The following is a 16,955-nucleotide window of genomic DNA, read 5'->3' on the forward strand; positions in this document are numbered from 1 at the left end:
CAAATCAAGATTTTTTTTTATATTTGGACTAATATATAAAGTACTTGTTACATTTGTATAACAACTAACAAATATGTAAATCCAAAAGCCATGCTGTAATCTATGCAAATCACATTTGACATTTTAAATTTATTTTCCCGCAGATTTTTCTAATATACGTACACATTCATTAGATATTATGATTCGTAAAACACTGCTCCATTTCTATACTTTGTATGCAAATTATAATGTATTTTTAACTCTTTTCAATGACACCTCAGTGTAAACACTTGTTAGCTATTTCAACTCATCAAACATATAAAACCTGATGCTGTTTTTACATTATATTTTTATCTTTTTTACATTGATATATATTTCCTAACACTTGTTAGGTATCCAAAAGTATGTTATTCAGGTGATTTCCTTTGAACAGATGCTGCAACAGAGAACTCTTTATATTGAAAGCGGAGCAGGTGTTTGTAGAGTAGAATATGATGATATCCTTTCCCATTTACTGAATATTCTAACTTTATGGTACATTGACAGCTGTTATTACATATTGATGCAATTATAATGTGGTCACTGGTGGTTGTATGGATAATCTTGCTCCAATACAAATATTTTTTCTCTATTTACATTTATACATACTCGTAGAGCAGTTCAGTAGATAGGAATTGTATGAATGTAACTTGTAAGCGAAACAATAGCTTAGTAGCCTTGAAAAAATAGATCCATAGAGTCCTATACGAAATTATGTTTACTGGTGGTATTGTGACAGACTGCATTGACTAGGGTTTCTAAAATGTAGACACTACGTGTCCTCTTCCAAAACTGAAAGCCCTATACAACCTGACAAAATGTTCTTTCCTTGCACAGTCGTTTGCGAGCTAATATTCTATTCAGGAATGGCCATAATACAAAATAATGGTGTATTAGTTATTTACAAATAAAAAAAAAAAGTCACCAGCGTATGCACATTGCTAGTAAAACTTTGTTTGTATGTGCACATACCAGTGACAGTAATTTTTGAATATTCATAAGTATCTAATAATATCATTATTTTGTATTAATATGACCACCACTGCAGAATAGAATATTAGCTCACAAGCAAATGTGTTCAAGCCTTGCTCTGAAAACATCATGTATTATTTTTTAAATTGGTAAATTATTAACCCTGACTTCATACATGTAAGTACTATAAAGCCCCTATACCTGGCAGAATGTCAAACAAGCCATTTATTGGGTAGCCTAGAGACCTGGCTATCTGACACAGTGCTGATCATCTTCTGAATGCCATCATCAAGTGAGATGATAGACAAATCTCTGGGCTATTTATTGGCCAACAATATTATCATTATATCATATCATTAATTAAATATTATGTTTGTAATGAAAATAAGGCAAATTAGTGATCAACATCAAACCACTTGATATCTCAATTTTGTTTTATGTATGTATGTATGTATGTATGTATGTATGTATGTATGTATGTATGTATGTATGTATGTATGTATGTATGTATGTATGTATATGGATGGCTGGCTGGATGGATGGATGTAATTCTTTATATATTAATAAACTGGAGAGTATACAGTTAGTTTTTGATAGGGTTAGACACGTCCGCAGACCATAAAATCAATGGCGCAACTATATTCGCAGACATCTATAGTTATCAAATTGAATGGAGCAAATTCTAAACTCTGGCTTACATTGTTGACAGCAAACACGTCTGACTTATTTAACCAAGTTATCACACACTGGTATGTCCTGTACAATGACCTGCTGACCCATCTTTCAACTCCTACACTGTATACATGATGACATGCATGTACTGATGTAGACTACTTTGCATACTTGCTTGGCTGCATTTTAATGATCTAGAAACACCTATATATATCTAATCCCTATCTTGAAATGTGGGCATAATCTATTACACCTTTTTAGTAGAAACTGACATTACTGTGACTATAGGCTGTGATCAGTACAGGAACAGTAGTGTGCAGAATATAACAATATTTATGAGACCAAAAACCATGTACTAGTACAGAAACTATCAAATAGCAGTACCAGTAGCCCAATAACATAAGTATGGAAAATTAGAAGACTTCAGATATCACTAACAGTGAGAAGTGTGAAAGCCAAACTTATGCGTATATAATGTCTAAATAATAATAATAATAATAATAATAATAATGTCTTCTACAAAATGAAGTCTACCCCTGAGGTAACATTGAAAAGCTCCTTTATATGGATGTAATATGACATATTAGTAAATGAGTAAAGATCTACCATAATTCCCAAGTGTCATTCCCTATGAAGACTACGGATTAATAAAATGTTTAGAAAATCATGAAATGAAATAATGTCAAAATTACCAGATCCCCAAAGGCGGCCACTGACCTTCCCTAATTAACACTCTTTCTATGACCCGAACAAATATACTCACAAATGTCAACCTCTGATAATATCTTAGAGATATTCACACCCCACCCCGAGATAATTCCTCTAGTGCGAATAGCTAATGTGGTATATAATATGTATTCAAAACATATACAATGCCAGATACAAGTATTTTGTATTCAAAACTGTAACCATGCAATTAGTAAGTGATTTTTATATCAGAAGAATAAAACATTTACAGCTAATTCAAACCTGTCAGTATCAAACATCAACTCAGTTAGAGTCGCTGTACGTAGCTTCAAACTTTTGCTGTTTCGACTCTCAACATCACCCAGTAAAGGTTGTAAGCTGGGATTAGTGTAATTCTTCATTCCAATATCATAAAACAAATCACAATCATCCTAAATACTTGCTTGAAATCTTCTTGATCTCTGTCTGTGGCCAAAATTTTATTTTATTTCAATTAAAATTGATTTCATGTTATGGATGGATAGGTGAATGTATGGATGAATATATGGATGGCTGGATGGATGGATGGATGGATGGATGGATGGATGGATGGACAGATGGATGGATGGATGGATGGATGGATGGATGGATGGATGGATGGATGAATGAATGAATGAATAGAATAATGAATGAATGGTTGACCACTCCTAAAACTTTGGTCGCCCCCTCCCCTTAATTATGAGACAAGCTGCAAATCTGGACATGTTTTCAGGCCAAGCTTGAAGTTGCATGAAAAACAACTATTCATGAAAGCATTCAGAATGTATCTGACCTTTCAGCACCATTGAACAGAACAATGTTTGGACCTATTGTGTAGTCTTCTGATTTATTGATTTGTTGGTTGACTGTACTACACTAGCTAGCTGTACTGTCTAGGCTGGAGGGGGTCAACAAAAATGCTGCAGGGAGGGGTGTCATTAAAAGTGCACTCGAGGACGAGGACAACCAGGTTGGAAAAAAAATACTGAATTCATTTTAGCTCAAACAGAATCTACCCATACAAACTTCCAATTTTATAATTTAAGTAGTGGACTCTGTGACCTGTAAACTACATATCCTATCTTTTCATATTGTTTGAATCGCATCCATTGTTCACATAGCAGTATACCAGCAACACTTCAGTGTGTCCCTTCATTCTAAAATTTGCATGCATAAATTATAAATTTTACAGGTCAAATAATTCCACCTTTATTCTAGGTTGGGCACCTAACTACTGAACATTGGTAAATAAAATTCAAGAAAAAACATATTTTGTTTTTAAATCTAAAATCTTGATATCAAACACTTGGGATTTCGGGACAGAACATCAGGCATACATGTAATTTTTAATTTTAATTATTCAAAAAAAAAAAGGATGACTTCAAAACTGCTACTTGTATATCTCGTTGAAATTTTTCAATGATTTTCAATGACAATTCACTCTAACCTGTAGGACCACTTGAAGTTACTGGGGGCATTTGAACTCCCGAGCTATATCCTATACTTTATATTTAAATTATAAACAAGGTAATGTTTTCTCAACATACTTGCATTTTCATATTTGCATGTTTTTACATGCAAAGACCGATCTATTATTGAAACACTTTCGGACATTTCAGAATTTATCGTTTTCCAAATATGATCAGTTTACTTCCAAAAATTCAATTCATGATGTTTCATATTAAAACAAAAGCAACAAGTTAAAACCTAGTGAAAATACTGAAATGATACACATGCAAATTACTTCATGGAATGTGGAACCAGGGAGGCATACTTATACCTCCATGCCAAGCTAAAGTTCGACATAACAATTGCCATGATTGTCACTTGTTTCTTATTGTTTTCTGATTTTATATGTAAATGGTAAACTTCCTGAATGTATCAATTGACAAAGGTAAAACACATTTACTTCCTTTGTGACAGCAGACTTGGTTACATACAACCTTATCAAGCAACTATATTCATGAGTTGAGCCTACACGCCCAAAAATGATCCTTTGCTTTTTTTAAACTGATCTCTGCTTTTCACATGTCCGCGTCAATATATCCATGACAGGACACTCCTTGAAATAAAGAGACATCAACAAAAGAGACATGTAAATTGCCACGTACGTTGGTTGGTTGGTTGGGGTTCACTGGTCCCGTGATTTAACCAGCCTCTGCCCTGGTCCAGTCAAGTCATTCCCACCACCGTCAATGGCTACAGTCGTATCGTTTCCAACTAGAAATTCGAGATTTCTACGAGTGGCTGTTTTTACTCTAACCTGCCCTCATTACTACTGTCATAAACTTTTATGAATATAAACTTTAAGGGGAATTCCGACCCTGACTTGCAGCAAACATGTTTCAAGACTTTCAATCCAGTAGTGCGCTAGTCAGTATAGACTCTCTATATCGTGTATGTACTAATAATGTAGTGACAAACGGCAAAATAAATATGCAAATAAGTATATTTTTGTTTTAAAATACTTTCTTCATTAAAGCAACATTCCAAAGTCTGGAAAACACTTCAGTGGAAAGGTAGTCCATTAATTTTAGAAGATGGTTTATTCCCCCACGGCCCTGATTTGGTTTGTTACGTCACGAATGAATTTGGGCCGTGAATGGATGTGTGTCGGCCTTGGAAACATACGAGTACATGTACCTGTTTTTAAACTACGTGCTGCCTGCAGTCAAGGGGAATGACTTCTCTTAATAACTGCAAAGGTTGCGTGCGACTTACAGAAAATGAAGAATATCGATCAAAACATACGCAATGTTATGCCCAGTGTTGCAGCTGGACGCGTCGAGATCTGCTTCTGGGGCACTGCTGTCACCGTACGTACGCGTACGTACGTTCATCACTACCATACGCTCCGAATGTGAACAAATCGTGCAAAAATAAACAGATACTCACCCAGAATATAAAGTTGAAAAAGAAGACGAGGTATTTCACTAATTTCATGCCACCTTCAACCATCTTGAATGTTTTCTGTTTTTCTCTAAACCGTGAGGAAACTGGTAATTTTATGGACTGTGTAAGTTATCCTGCGCTAGCTAGGGTTGGGCTGCCTTGCTAAGTTGCTTGTATACTCAACAGCTTACGGTGATCACATGGAAATGATTTGCATGTCACTTGTATCCATCCGCGCAAAGTAATGCAAAAAAAGAGGTGGGGGCGATAGACTATTTTGAATACAACAAGAAATAACATATTTTCTTTAAGTGTACAAATGTACGCCCAAAAAGAAAAAAATATATATGCCCGATATCACTTTACATATTCAAGAGGATGCTGACAATTTTTTTTAAATAGAGAAATATTTTCTGATTGTGGAAGGATACAATATGCAATCAAATATGAACTTTTCTTATGTTTCGTATAAAAATAATAGTGACGAAATCAAACTGAACTATCAGATTTGTGGGGTTTTTTAGTATTCTTCTCTTGATTTTTAAGCAAAAAAAGACAAATAAAATCTTCTGCATTTGCTGTCAATTTCTCTGAAATTTGATATTTGCAGAATGAAAAATAATAGTATCGTGCATATGTTTGAATTATCACGAATTACGTTCATATCATCCACTTAACTTATGATTATTGAGATGATAAAAAGAAAGAAAGAGGAAAATACTAGAGTAGATATTATATAGGAGATTTTTTTAATGGGGGGGGTCACGTTGTTGGAAAAAAAACATATGTAGCTTTGAACGTAACCTTACAGATGGATAAACTGCCAAATATTACTTTAAAAATATACTTTTTCACAACGGAGATTTAAAAACCCGAAAATTTTAAAAACACATACTTTAATTACATGAACTGACGTATTCATTTTCAAACACGAGTCTGTTATTTTATGCTATTTCACAGTGATTACTCAATAATCGACAGGAATTGAGTCAAAATAACGCTGCAATCAACAAAATCGCCCGATACCCAATCTCTTCATTGTCAAAAATATTCAGTCATTCTTTATTTATAACTAATTTATCATGAAAGTTTGTTTAATTTCGGGGACAGGAAGGAACTGGCCATCACGTGAAACTAGTCACGTGTCACGATATCATTTAAGGGGGCACGAAGGTCATGATCAGAAGGTGTTGAATCATCAAAGTGGGTGACTTGAGGGCAGCGGCACCGACTACTTATATTACACAAACTCTGGATTATTACATACAATGTAATTTGACCTACTTGCAATAATTGATACATATACACTTAACTTTTCAAACACTGTAAAGTACTGAAAGTAGCATTCATGGAAGTTGTACATGTCTTGTTATTGCCTATATTTGTTTCTTTGTCCGTCTGTCTGTCTGTCTGTCTGTCTGTCTGTCTGTCTGTCTGACTGACTGACTGACTGATTGACTGACTGACTGACTGACTGAATGTGTTTGTTTGTTTGTTTGTTTGTTTGTTTGTTTGTTTGTTGGTTGTGATTTTCGTAAGTATTCAACCTGGTCCTTGAAACCACCCCCTCCCCACTGTGGTACAATCTGAACTTATATTTACTTAATTTTGATGGGTGAATTTATAATGCCGAGTCTAATTCTACGTGTTTCTGTACTACACACTACTTCCGTTCAAAATTAACGCGTCACTTTAATGTAGACTTTGTATTCACCATTGGCCTAATGCTTTCCAATATTTCATCGTGACTTCTATCTCCATGACTACGCACTAAAGCGTACAACAAAAGGAACTATTAGTTCTGCTTGCAGTCGTGGTCGTTTGGCTTTTGTCAGTCTGGATTCTGAATGTTCGAGTCGACCCTTTTTACATGTGAAGACATAGGTCGGGTTCGGAAAACAATTGCATGGGCGAGCTTTAGAAAAAGTTTGTCCTGAACTCAAAAATAATGGTGTATACTGCATGGCTAAACTGATTTGATAATACTCATACGAGAACTTGTGATTGAATGATGGACCTATGGAAATACCTTCAATACATGAATTTCAATAAATCATGTAACATAAACTTGTCAGGGACAGGCTCAAAGTTTGGATAGAACAGAACAAACAAAAAACACAGGGTTACACTTGTGACAATGAGACCATTAGATCCTGACAGTTGACATGTACAAGTACGACATGACTGTACGTCCACATATTGACATGTTATTTTGTTTAATATTTGATCTGATTCATTTTCAGACTGTTCTGTACGTTACTCCTACTGTTTATAGTTACGCTTTGTTGTATGGGTTCAATCAGAGGTCGGGTTCGCGAATTCGGTAAAAAAACAAAATTAGAAGGGGAAGTGTTGGCCCGGGTACACATTTGTCTAAGAAGATTGCGTCCAGGGGTACCACTCTAGGTTACTAGTGAGCCAAATCAATCCGATAATGAACACGATACTCGAAGAAGTCTGAAAAATTCATGAGTGAAAAACTACATTAATTGATTGCATTTCACCACCACCACCACCACCACCACCACCACCACCACCACCACCACCACCACCACCACCACCACCAATCACATTATTACCATCAGGCTAGGCAGTAATAAAGGGCTGTTGAGATTATGGATAAGGATAGGGGATGCCCCCAACATATATTATAAGAAGTGTCCCTCATTCTGAGTGGGGATGGGGTGAGTAATCAACACCTCTGATAATGGATAGGGCATGACCCCCTGACATATATAATTATACCCCCCATTCTGAGGGGGGATGGGGTGAGTAATTTATACCTCTGATAATGGATATGGTATGACCCCTGTCATACATAATTTATCCCTCACTCTGAGTGAGGATGGGGGTGAATAATCAACACCTCTGATAATGGATAGGGTATGACCCCAGACATATATAATTATATCCCTCACTCTGTTTTGAATGGGGTGAATAATCATACCAACACCTCTGATAATGGATAGGGTATGACCCCCTGGCATATATAAGTATACCCCCACTCTGAGTGGGATGGGGGTGAATAATCAACACCTCCAATAATGGATAGGATATGACCCCAGACATATATATAATTGTATCAATCACTCTGAGTAAAGATAGAGGTGAGCATCAGTAATTTGTGTCTATACTTTTCACACAATTATACGTTACTTGTTTGTTTTTTATCAATATGGAGGATTACATTTGCTGCACATGAAGAACATCCTGCATCTCACATACTGACTTCTACTGCATGCCTTATTCACTCACCAATTCTGATATATAACTTTTTAAAATTGAAATACATACAATAGACCTTTTTCAGATGACAGCGCCCTCTGGTGGCACACCAGCAGTTATGCAAATAATGACCTCCGACCTCCAAACATGATTTGTATATAATTTGTTATAAAAGGATTCTTGTTAAATCATGGGAAATATGAAGAGTTCTACAAAACTGATTCCTTTTCAAGCAGCATATTTCAGTTATCAAATAATTTATTGTACAAATCACAAAAGTTTCATATGAACTTAAACACTAATACTATACTGTATAATATTATAATACAAAATAGTTCAGATTTACATTTAAAAGTTTTGTATTCAAAACATTCACACTATCAAATATAATTCTTCAGAATTACATAGCCTTCAAAAACTCACAGGATATGGATGCAGCAAACTAGTTGAAAGGTTTCTCATTCTTACCAAAACCATTTTTCTGTTGTCATGGTTACAATGCTGACATATTTTAACAATTACAAAATGACAACAGATACCTTGGGTTTTTATGTACACTCATAACGTGAGAAGCCCTTCATATATATGATGAAATTCCACCTCAACAAAACACAATTTGTATGTGTTCAATTGTACATCAATTTACAGATAACATCATGTTTTACACTCTACATGTAACTTCTACATACAGATAGTGCATAGACAACAATTTTGTGGAGAAACTTTTTTTTTCTGTTTTGTCTGACCTGACTGACTATAATTTACTTCGCCAACACTGGGAAAAGGAACTTAAAAGTAAACTATGACATTGTTTGTGATGGTATTGAAAATTTAACAAAAAAAAATACTCGATAGCTGTACAGTAATGTTTCAAACTCTGTATGGTGATGTCCTTACATAGAACATTTCAAAAAAATTGCTTGAACTCTGTACGGTGATGTAACAAGACTCTAAATCAAAAAGATCTCTGAAGTGATCTAACAATGGCAAGTAAGCTATAGGAAAGTGAACAAAGATACACCATGGCAACATGTTGAAATAAGCTAGCAATGGACGTTTGAGTAATTCTCAGTACCTGCAATAGCTTTTTACCTCATGCTAGAGGGTCACAATAGAAGGCTGACTTAACTTGGTACCTACAGTAGCTTTTTACCTCATGCTAGAGGGTCAAAATAGAACAAGGTTGACTTATTCTTTGTACCTGCAACAACTTTTTACATCATGCTAGAGGGTCAAAATAGAACAAGGTTGATTTATTCTCAGTACAACAGCTCTTTACCTCATACTAGAGGACCAAAATAGAACAAGAACGTTGACTTATTCTCGCCATGCCTAGAGTAATACATGTGAAGTGCGTGAATCGGAAGTTATGATGTTGACCAAGAAATTGAATGTTCATTATTTTTATGATGCGCCTAGGTAGTAATATTCTATTGCAGGTACCAAGAACTACACTCACAGTAGGGTGGCATCTATGACACCAAGACTTTCTCAAGAAGACACTGTCACATTCAACCTTTACACTATCTTGATTACGATGTGATTAAATCCACATAACAACAAAGACACTGATATCATGATCCTCTTGTGTAATCTACCTCATTGAACAACAAAAGTAAAGTTTGTGTCCTCCTAGCTCAGACCACTATAGTTGTCTGAGCTCCTAGTCAGCCAATGGCTTGATTTCTGTAGACACAACTATGCATCAGTTTTAGACTGGAGTGATGCCTTTGGAAGGGTTTGGAAGTAAAGTGTGTCAATATATTATAATTAATGCAATAGATGTCAGTTCTTCCATTGTTTTCCATCAATCATAAAGAACCTAATAAAAGGGTTCATATGATTATGTGTTCTCAGAAAAGGCTTAACATCATTCACTATTTCAAAGGCATAGGGGAGTGTAGTATTTCTTAGATTGTTGTTTTCCTTGTCTACAGACTAAAAATAACGTTTTGACTATAATTTCCTATATACTACTTTTGAGGAATAACATATATGTTATATCTACTGCTATAAAGATGGGTACATTTGTAGCAGCAGGATTCGTATGATATTTTCGTTACGAAAACAGCAATATGCAATAATATGTGCCCCTGTGTTCAAAGGTATGATGCTGGTAGAGAGATTAAAAAGATAATTACACCCCCAGACACAGTGCCATGAGTCATGCAATATGTAATAGCACCATTAGTCAGGATGGCTAACCATACAAATTTAACGTACACACCTGTACTGACTGCAAAATAGATCAACCAGCTGTCAATGTTTATATAGCGTGACAATGTAGTTACGAATCATTGATTATCGGCCTATTACGATAGACAAGTCCTCCACCATCTGTTACCATACTGCTGCTGACATTGGCATAATATGTTGTGTTTTTTCATACTTATTTGAGAGATTAGCCACAGTTTGATAAATTCAATAAAAAGAATTGAGATTTTTGACAAATGTGAAAACAAAGATATCAAAATATGAATAATTTTCAACACATATTTTGTTGTTGTAAATGATTGATCATAACTTTTTGTTGAAGAGTCCATAGTGTGAATAGACAATTGAGGTTGTTAAAGCTGCACTACTTGTGGCTGGTATTTTTTTTATCACACAACCAACAATATTGAAAATGGTTAATATACCAAAAATTAGACATTGTACATGCCAATGAGACAATCAATTATCTAAAAATAGTATAGTAATAAGTTTAAATCGTGATTCATTTTTGGGTTCTTATTTTTGGGTACAGACCCCAAAAATAAATTTTGATTGGCTATATTGCCCCATACTATGTATACTGCTATGCCTAATATGTTTAGCAACAGGTGCTTCAATACTGTGTAGGGTGTATGAAATAATGATTAAGTCATTATATCTGACAAAACAGTTGTTTTTTTTTTTAAATTCATGTTGCAGCTAGTGTAGCTTTGGAAGATAGGATAGCAAATAATACAAATATACAAAAGCTGTGAAAAATTCTCCTAGCACTAAAACAACGAATGAAAAACTTCCTAATCAGTTTTGCAAATCAAGGTATGCAATAATTATGACCCGACACTGAAACATACAAGTCTTGTGTAAGGCATCCTTAAAGTAGCCATATGGATGAGAATTTGGTATTTATTTTGGATTTTTATTTGATAAAACAGCTTCACTGTTTTTCTACTTGAAAAAATAATGGGAAATAACACATACCAAGTCCATGTTCACATCTCAATAAATGGCAAAACATTAAACAATGTGTAAAATGTTTGTTATTGTACGTACAATAACAAACTTTTACACTTTTTGCATCTTTTTGCAATGTATTGAGTGATGAACATGGACTTGGTATATGTTATTTCCCATTATTTTTTCAAGTAGAAAAATATAGTGAAGCTGTTTTATTAAATAAAAATCCAAAATAAATACCAAATTCTCATCCATATGGCCACTTTAATAAATTGATGGCAAGAACTACACATGTGGCGTTATATGAGAAATCATATTTCTTATTTTGAATGTTTAAATTGTTTCAGATTACTCTGCAGTCGGGCAATATCAGCGTCTAAGTTTGCCAATCCTTGGCGGAACTGTCTCTCATCTTGTGAGGTTATTGATGACAATGTAGAACCTGATATTACAGATCCTATCTCATCTACAAGACCTCCATTCTTTTCCCAGCTGTTATGTCTACTGCCAAACCGTGGTTTGGGTTCTGGATACATCTCAAATTCATCCTCAAAAAAGTGACTCATAATCTTAGGCCGAGTTATTAAGTCTTGGTCATCGGATGAAATACTTGTATATTGAGCAATATGATGTTTGTCCTTAGCGTCAGGTTCAGGTTCATACTGGTATTCGTCTTGTGTTTGGGGTGACTGATCCAATGATTTATCTGTTAGAGTCGACTTGGAAGTACTATGGATTCTGGACTTAGGGTCATAGTAATATTCCTCATGTGCATGTTTTGCAAAGGTCACAGCTTTCCCTTCTCCTTTCACAGGTGATGGTTCCGCTGAGCGTCCAGGTGTCAAAGTTGTACTACGAGTTGGCGTTAAAGTCCCACTACTCAGCGTACTTGCATACTTGCCGGGGGATGCCGGTGGTATTTTACCCGACAAGTTTGGTTCACTTCTTGTCAACATACTCAGCCTGTAGTCTTCTTTATTTTCAATTGGAAAACTTTTATTGTGTTCCTCTAAATTTTCTTTTGTCAAAGTGCTCTCTGGTGATGGCTTTCGTCTGTCATGGTTGCCATGACCACGGTAACCCCAGTTATCATCAGAACCATTGGTATTGTGTGAATTATTACGTTCTCCGTTTCCATCAGTGAATGTTTCTGCAAGACTATTGTCTTCATTCACATGATGCACACTTTGAAAATTTGTCGTGGGTCTCTTTCTTTCAGGTGAAACACCAAAATTTAGAACTCTTTGGGCAGGACTCTTCTTCGTTTCTGAGAATTCATTTGTTTTCTGAGTTGGTGTATGTGGACTCGTTCTATTTACATCTCTTCTGGCTAAATTTGTTGATGGAACTATGATCTTTGACCTTTCAACTGTTGCTGCATCTGGGTGGCCTTGTGTTCTTCCATTGACCTCTGACCTTTCAACTGTTGCTGCATCTGAGAGGAGACCCCTTAACCTTGTAGTTCCGTTTGTCTCTGCTCTCTCAACTTGCACAGGTCTGGTATGATCCCTATAACAAAAGGAGACATTAAAAGTAGTTGGAAATGACAATATAATAACAGAATCCAATATCTGAGTGCCAGTGTTGTCGGGATAATTGCATGAGTGCCTACCATTGGACAAATAAAGTTTATTATCATGTTCTCTGTGTTTGTACATTCAAGAGTGAAGTGAGTCATACTGCAGCAGAAAATACTGCAAGCACAAGATCAAAATGACAGCGTACTCTTTGGAACACATTATTCAACCAATGTCTATCATATACTGGAGTCAAAACAAGATGTATAAAACAGCACCTCAAACAGACCTAAAATTTTGGTTGCCATGGTGATCATATCTCGACCAAACTTAATTAATTGATCCTTATCTCATAGGCAATCACAAATTTCACCTAAACCCATTCTTAATCTTACAAGATATCATGCTAACAAACAGAAAACTAAGACAGATAAACAGACCAACCAACAGTCAGACAGACAGACAGGCAGACAGACAGACAGACAGACAGACATGAAAACGTAATCTCCATCAAAGTCCTGTTGGCAGAGGTAATCAACATAGGAAAGTATTTTGAAATTGATATGTCATGAATTATTCCACCTGTCCATGTGGACAAGCATTATTGAAAATTTCCTGTCCATCACTAAAAGTGTCTATTCTGGACAGACAGAGAGTTGGGTATTTCAAGCCCTGATGTGAGCACATGATGGCCTAAATTCATTTATAATGAGAATATTAAACAATACTGTTGTAACATAATATTAACAGAGCTGTGCTGGACGTTTACATAACTGCAAAACATCTTTTTATTATTAGCATTAATGTTTCTTATTTATATCCCATATTAGTATCCTTGTATTTTGTGATATGATATGAAATGAAAATAATTACTGATCGTTATTGTAACAGTTCAAAAAATTGTCTATTGTTGTCATTATCTAGAATTTATTTTTTTCATCTTTATAATCTAAAGTGATAAACAACGTCATTTCTGTGTAGTAACAATTATAGTTTTATTACATGTATTCTATAAATACCAGCTAGCTTTTATAAAATATATAAATTATGTACTATGTAATCGCATTAACAGGTGTTCTACGAAAAGGGTTTTCAAAAAATAAAAATTGGACAATTCCAAGAATAAGTAACAGGATTATAATTTTGACAATAATTACTTGTTTACAGCCAAATACCTCTTTGGGTGAAAGAGAATAATAAGGAATATATTCTATTCTATTCTTGCTATTAGCAGAATTTGAACACGTATTGCATGTATATATGATTTGATGAGGTACTATATTGTATACTCTCACAGAAACCCCTTTTATATCAAGAACTGAGATAACTATGCTAGTACTAGTAGACAATCTCTAATGCCTTGGAAGGCATGTACTCACATTTATTAAATTCGTTTAATCAAAATTTTACTTGCACCTGAGTTTCAAGGATTATAAAGTCAGCTAGTGCAATGTCAACTACGGCAAAAATCACAAAATAACTGAATTCAAATGCCAAGTAAATGTTAATGCCAACTATCAAGTTGCTGCGGAACTGTCCAGGCTCCCACCGTCTAACTCAGAGTCATCGAGGCCTGGCTGCACACAGACTATCTGGAACTTTGGTTCTAGTCATCTACAATGATTTGGTTTAAATTACAGTATTTATAACACTAGACAGTACATCGGACACTTTGGTCGATAGATTCTGTACATGTTCTTTCTCCTACCAGCACTTTTTTACAGTATGTCTGGCATTCACTGTATTCACTGACACTCCTATGTTGTACTATGATGCAATAAAAATTACTAAGTTAATAAAGGGTATCCGACATAAATGTGTCTCTTTTCAAAGTAATCATTTTATTTTGTTTGCAAGAATTCCACACGTCAAAGGTTTGTAGCCAGACAGTGGTGTGAAGTAATTCCCTTGAGTATCCAAAGTCAGACAGTGTACAAATTTGAACAGTTTCAATTTTGCATGTTACCCTGGGCAAAATTCTATGAATATTGAAATGTTTGAATATCTATGGGTGTGTATGGAATGTAATTTGTAGATATTTATTAATTATGAATTATTATGACTATTATGTCACCTTTGAAATTTGGCAACTTGAACCCCCACCCCTCATTTATTGCAATAATCTATTAAGATCGTCTGAAACTAAGGCGAAAGTGACATTTTTGAGACTAGTCTAGTCCCTATACGACAGTATCGTTATGATTTACACCTCCACTCATGATTTAGTTAGAGACCACGTTGGCATCCAGATTAACATGAGACAGACGTGCAAGGAAACTTTTGTTAAACTTCTCCTGCCATATTGTCAATTGCCTCTAATGTTATTATAATTGTAAGGTCCATTAACATTGTCAATGCAAGTCTCATACATTATTTCTGCTATGTTCCCATTGGTGATAACTCCGTACTGATACTAAAGTGAAAGTGAAAGAAACCAATGCATTTGATCTGTTTTAACGTCTAAGTTTTTACTAAACAGGGTTATAAATTCACAAGGTACTCGTCCTGACTCCATTTTAACAGAAGATAGTACGTAAATAGTGAACACTATTATGGTAATCTTTGACCCCAATCAGTGTTTTGCTAAGTTTGAGGAACCCTGGTAAAAGAAAGAGAGAAAGGGGTAACAATGGCAGCGTTTCCCCATAGAGTCTATCATAATTTTGTGTGGGAACTCAGGTAAAACGACAAGGGAACCCGGTAGATTTTACCTACTTACTGCCCTTTAATAGCAAAATCAGTCACTGTCACTCAAAATGTAATATGTTAAAACATTTGTAAATTATGAGGCATACTCTGGAGTTAATTAGCATCCCTAGGGAGTCTCAAGGCCTCTAAATTGTTGCCTAACATGCCAGTCAATTGAAATGTGACATAATACACAATGACCCCCTGAGCTTGACTCTTTCAGCAAGGTACAGGAGATTGACCCAACCCAAGATGGTGACTACATATATTTAAATGTTTTGTAATTCATGTATGCATAAAATGGCATGGTTTGAAAATTCATCACACATCTTTTTATTTGGAACCATAAATTTATGATACAAACATTTTATATATGCTGTTCTCCATAGTTGATCAATTGGTAAAAATATCTGTGAAATACATATATGTACACATATATTGGGAAGCAGAACATGATACCTTCACTGGTACAGGACTGCCTTAGAGTAGACAGGGCAAAGTAAATGATACAGATTCTATTGTCAACTCTCATGACCTTCTTGTGACCCTGGAGTGGTCTGCAGTGTGCCCTCTAATAAGCCAATTTGATGCGCCACTGACACACACAATCTCTAGTGACGCACCAAACTTTGGTGTTCTCCTATCTTGTACTATGTGGTGACTCACAAGAAATCCTAGTTTTTCTCATTTTGACTCACAACAACAAAATTTGGTGGTCTGTCAGTTGTCAATTTTGAATACTATTATTATTTTATAATTCTTTATTGTGTCCTTCATCCAAATCTGGATATTAGACCTACTCACAAAACAAGAGAGAAAATCATATGACACTATCAATGATGGAGATAATATCCGGTTTAATACCAGTCACAATGCCTGGCTATAGCAGCTGTGTGACCAGCTATAACATTCGGGGAAAGTAAACTAAAAACTCCATGTACTTATTGATAGAAATAAATAACAAACAAAATGAAGATGAACATAAAAAAGACACCCTAAAATGCCATCAAAAATAGCTTAAGTTTGAAATATTTGTGTATTTGTTTTGTCAAGGCAGATTACAATGTACCAGTTGGTTGAAACATGTGTATGTAATAA

General features: G+C 35.1%; 1 protein-coding gene across 1 annotated transcript in view; it reads right to left on the reverse strand.

The window, feature by feature from the left end:
• LOC144450888 (CD63 antigen-like) overlaps positions 1-5,438 on the reverse strand; it is a 32,403-nt gene extending 26,965 nt beyond the window's left edge. Inside the window, exon 1 of the mRNA XM_078141636.1 lies at positions 5,263-5,438. Coding sequence (XP_077997762.1) covers positions 5,263-5,325 — 63 coding nt within the window. The 5' untranslated portion in view covers positions 5,326-5,438. The remainder of the gene's footprint in view (positions 1-5,262) is intronic.
• Between the last annotated feature and the right edge of the window lie 11,517 nt (positions 5,439-16,955).

This window comes from Glandiceps talaboti, chromosome 20 (genome assembly GCF_964340395.1).
Source record: "Glandiceps talaboti chromosome 20, keGlaTala1.1, whole genome shotgun sequence".
NCBI lineage: Eukaryota > Metazoa > Hemichordata > Enteropneusta > Spengelidae > Glandiceps > Glandiceps talaboti.